This window comes from Gallus gallus, chromosome 3, assembly GCF_016699485.2.
Source record: "Gallus gallus isolate bGalGal1 chromosome 3, bGalGal1.mat.broiler.GRCg7b, whole genome shotgun sequence".
Classification (NCBI taxonomy): Eukaryota; Metazoa; Chordata; class Aves; order Galliformes; family Phasianidae; genus Gallus; species Gallus gallus.
Window position 1 is genome coordinate 76,658,195 of NC_052534.1, and position 4,910 is coordinate 76,663,104.

The following is a 4,910-nucleotide window of genomic DNA, read 5'->3' on the forward strand; positions in this document are numbered from 1 at the left end:
CTTTGTCATCGTTATTAAGAGAACTGTATAAATATCTGTTTCTATAACTTTGCAGGTAGAGTGGTCTTCCACATTCCTGACTGGTTGCATCATCTCCTGATGGGAGGAAGAATTCTCTTCAAAAATACATTGGAACTGTACACGGACTATTACTTGCATTATAAGTTAGAACAGCTATGTGAGGAGCACCGTTTGGTTTCTCTCATAACACTGCTGAGAGGTCAGCAATGGTTACATATTTGATTGAAGTGTTGCTTTAATTTGACATTTGAAGTCCCTTCTTTTGAGTTACTGAATATTACGCTGTAATGCTGAACTAAAGCCAATGGAGTTTTAAAAGTCAGGTGGGCCTATAAAACCATTCCAGAAGTTTGTTTCTAAAAGATGATGTTAGCCCCGTTGTCTATCAAGCATGATTTACAGAAAAAAAAATGTATTATGAGCATTCATTTGTGAAGGTGTGCAAAGGAGAATAAAGGTAGGTTAGTATGTCAGTTTGTGAATGGTTCATGCTTTCTTTAAATTAGTTTTCACTTATGAACTGCTTTAGTCCTGCTTTAGTTTTGCTTTTGTTTTTAATTCTCTTCATTATGGTAATTTTAAGCTTCAAAGAAGGGAAGTAGATAAAGATTATGTAAAAAGAAACAAACAACAAAACCTCACAACTGTAGAGAAGTGTAATGTGACCACGGCCTCAGCCAAATGAAATGTGTGGCCAAAGCTGTGCAGTTGAGGCCAACTCTGTCTGTATCAAACCAAGAAGAAATCTTGTAAAAGACAAAAAGACACAACAAAACAAACCAACCAACCATCAAGACTGAGCAGCAAATACTTCCTATGAGCAGAAATTTTTACAAGGTGATTGCAAGGAAAATTTTAGATTAGAAGATTGTAACAAACTTAAAATAGGATTGAGCCAAACCTAGAAGGTAATGCATTCGAAATTTGAGAAGAAACAAATTGGCAAAAGATTCTTGTCCTCTAAGCACATGGGTTATTCTGGATTTGATCAGGCTAATGTGATCAAGGCTCAGAATTCTCTTCCAGTTAAGATCATACTGAAAAGCAGCTCAACTTTGAAGCCATAATCCAAACCAACTTTCTTATGCTGGTGATTAAGAAAAAAAAGCTGCCTAAAGATGGTTTCATTAATGTGTCTTCACTGCAGATGCTGTGTTCTGTGAGAATACTGAACCGCGCTCTGTCCAGGACAAGCAGAAGAGAGCAAAGCAGACTTTCGAAGAAATGATGAGATACATTCCAGGTTAATAATGGCTCTTTATGGCTATAGTTAATGGTTCAAGCAGAAGTGTAACGCAAGAGCAGTAATGTTAGCTTTCCAAATGAAATCAGGTTTGACTGGAATACTTAGGTGTGAAAAACAAACAAAAAACCCAAGGGTTCAGCTTCATCGTTTAATTCAGTGTTGCTGAGTAAGGCTGCAGTGTAGTCATTCACAAAGGCTTGGTGTAACAGAAGACTTCACAAACGTCCTTAAAACTGTAATTTCTTCACATTTAGCTTGTATGATTTGCATTTTATCCAGCTGAAGACCAAGTAGAGCAGTGATAGAAGAAGAAGCCAGAAGATAAATCTGAACTCTATTTAAACTATATAAACTACAGAAGAGGGGCTTATTTTCTGGGTTACTCAGAAAGTAATTAAAACATTCCAACTTGCCGTGTATTAAACAAAGCATTAGGACAATAGTATGAAATTCATTCTTAGAAGCGTAACAAGTACTTTGGTGTGCAGCACTGAAAGATGAGGAAGGAGGAACCAAAGGAATATTTTTTTTTTCCATTGACTACTTTAGAGGGATAAAATTTGAACTCTTTCTTTAATTAAAGCCTTTTTTTATCACTTAGTATTTTTATTTAAAAAAAAAAAGTTGTCATGTGGAATTACGGTGTTGTTGTTGTCAACTAAAGCTAATGCTCAGGTTGTTACTTATTTAACTACAACTACATCGTATAGCTGTTTTGCTGTGCTTCCTAATGACTTGTGTATTTGTTGGTGATATCTGGCCTAGATTTAATAGGCAAGTGCATTGGGGAAGAGGCTAAATACGAAGGCATCAGGCTTCTGTTTGATGGCATGCAGCAACCAGTGCTCAACAAACAGGTAATTTGCAGCACTTGGGAAACTTGCCATTTCCTGAAGTGAACATATTGCTATGGGAGAGGGCAGAACTCTCATCCAGAGCAAAGATAAAAAGAGGTGATGTTGCTTTGGTCTAACTTAGTGGCTGGCTGATGCCATTTCCTTCATTTTCTTTTAGTTAACTTACGTGCTGTTGGACATCGGGATTCAAGAACTCTTCCCAGAGCTAAGTAAGGTATGTGCTAATGCTGTTCCAGTAGGTACAGAATTTTTCAAGCTACTGGCAGGTTTCATCATTGCTATGTGCTTCTTGTTGTTCCCTTGAAATACATTAAGTTTTAGGTGGATAATCTGTTCTTTACTAATGCATTGAAATCATATGAATCTGGCTTTCTTAATTTCTGTTAATTAGGTTTGGAAATCCATGTAGGCCTATTTACCTATCATGAAGCAAGTCTGGGGTACCTTTCAGCGTCAGTGGACTGTGATTGATTATCAGGATCTCTGTGCCTCTCTGTTTGATTGTCTCCATTTAAATTCAGGGATTTCCCATCTTTCAGAAGTGCATTCCCCATGCAGAGTTCCATCTGAGCTCCAGCACTTCTATTTGGTAGATAGATTTCTTACTCCAAGTTTGGTCTCTGCAGCGTTAACTTACACCATTCAGATAAAGGAGAAAGAATCCTATCTGAATATGTGTTGTTAGGTTTATAATCCATCTCATTGGAAAAAAAAAAAAATAGCCCTTAATTTATCATTTGGATTTTTGTTGCATGAGGAACCACCAGAGTACACCACAGGATTGAGCAATGATTTGTTTCACATAATAAACAACTGACAGATTTCAGGACAAGTTAGGACACCTTCCATTGTTGCCACTGAAATGAGACCAACTTGGCAAGTTTAACCTACTCTGTGCGTTGGTTCTGTAGCTGACGTATTTAAGACGGTGTTCACACAGTCAAGAAACAAAACCAAAAAAGATCCAACCAGCCAAGCAAATAAGGAAGTAACGTGGTGATCTGTGTGCTGCGTGGAAGACCTGATTTAACCCTAATGTTTCACTGCACTGAACTGCTTTTGTACCACAGCGGCTACCAATGAATGTATAGGAATATTGGTCTGTCTGCAGATAGTGCTGAAAGAAAAAAGTGAAGTCTTTGTTAGGCATCTGTGTTGATGGGAACAGAGGGAGGTGATTCACTGTCTCACATTTCAGTAGAAGAAAGGAAGGGGAAAGAAGATGCTCCCACCAGAGACTTCAGCTTTCCTATAGTTTTCCTATCTTGGACATGCCAAGAGTAAAAACAGAAGGAAGTGCTGTTCCCATGGTTTTTGACTGTAGGACTTAGTTGGGAGGGTTGCAGGACTATGATGGATTAAAAGAGGCAGCTGGGGGAGGGTCGATATGAAAAGGTAACCACAAGGTGAAGAGGGAGGAGGGGTGGAAGGCAGTGTTTTTTATATTGAGCCCTCAATTCTAGAAAGCGTTTCCCCTAAATCACTGCAAACTGCCCATGAAGCCACTTGGGAAGAGAACTGTTTGCTCCAACCGATTTTAATGCAGAAGTTTAAAATGAATAACTGGTTATTAATGGTTATCAGTTGTACTGGGGGGAGGGAAGTAACTGCAGTAACATCTTTGTTGAGCAGGCTGGTCCTTCTTGTGCGATACCAAAATGCGATTGCAGTTAGTGAGGAGCAAAAATATTTCAGCTCAGTCAGTGTTTAAAGAAGAAAGAGCATCCTGGAAGTTTTGTTTTGAGTACTGAGCATTCAGAGGGGCCATAGCAATGGGAGATTTCCTGTTGGAGGGGGCATGGAACCTAATTTCAGCTCTTGGTACCTATGTGTTGGTTGCATCCTGCTACACGTACCAATGCACATAGATAGTGGGTCAGTGCAGATAGATAAGCTGTGGTTAATGGCAGTGTATGTGAGTGTACAATTTACAAGGATAGGAGTGGAAAAGCACTTCTGTTTTGCTTTCATATAGTGTGTAGTCCATCTCCTGGAAGTTTGTTCAGGCAGGATAGAAGGAAAAGGGTAAGCTGAGACGGGAGAAGCTTTCCTAGCAGAGGAAGAAACGATATCCAGTGTAAAAATATGCCAATGCCCCTTCCACAGCCAAAATCTGCTGTATATTAATAAGTGTGCTTATCATTTAACAGTGGAGGAGGTGAGAACTTCCAGAGAAGGAATAAAATGCCTACTTCAAGGAAAGTATTACAAACCTGGAAGCAGTAGCCTTGCTTTCTCTTATCTATGATTTCAAGTAGATATTTTCAAATCTCATTCTGTTGTAGATCAGTTGTTCGTATGTAAATATATTTTTTCACACTTAAGTCAGTTTCTTTCTTGATTCCTGTTGACAGGGTCCAAAGGAAGCTAGCTCTGCGGCATGTTGGATGTGAATGCAGGGACCTCACTGGACACGTGGTAGAAACATCTGCTGTGCACTAATGTAATGGATGTGTGACGTTTTAGCCTTGCATTGTATATTTTCTTGTAAATAATATTAAATCTAAGTTCTAAAAATCTCTTTCTGCTATAAAGACATTAAAATTTAATACCACTTACAAGTAAATAACAGATATCTGTGTTTTTATTTTCTTTAGCCGTTATCAGTAGAAGCCACATTTATTTCCCCAAAGTCTCAGTGAGCAACAGTATGGGATGGTATAAAATAAGGCTGCTGAGCGCATACACTGTGCTGAAAGTGCAGTTATTGTTGTGTTCCTTAAAGGACATTTCGAAGAACAGATGAGGATTACAGGGTTAGAAAAGAAGACGACGTGAGTCTGTTC

General features: G+C 38.6%; 1 protein-coding gene across 2 annotated transcripts in view; it reads left to right on the forward strand.

Moving 5' to 3' along the window:
• SNX14 (sorting nexin 14) overlaps positions 1–4,690 on the forward strand; it is a 47,171-nt gene extending 42,481 nt beyond the window's left edge. For both annotated transcript variants that reach the window (NM_001039289.2, XM_015284626.4), the window contains 5 exons: positions 56–220; positions 1,169–1,264; positions 2,033–2,124; positions 2,282–2,338; positions 4,479–4,690. In NM_001039289.2, the coding sequence (NP_001034378.2) occupies positions 56–220; positions 1,169–1,264; positions 2,033–2,124; positions 2,282–2,338; positions 4,479–4,517 (449 nt within the window). In that variant the 3' untranslated portion in view covers positions 4,518–4,690. The remainder of the gene's footprint in view (positions 1–55; positions 221–1,168; positions 1,265–2,032; positions 2,125–2,281; positions 2,339–4,478) is intronic.
• Positions 4,691–4,910: the final 220 nt, after the last annotated feature.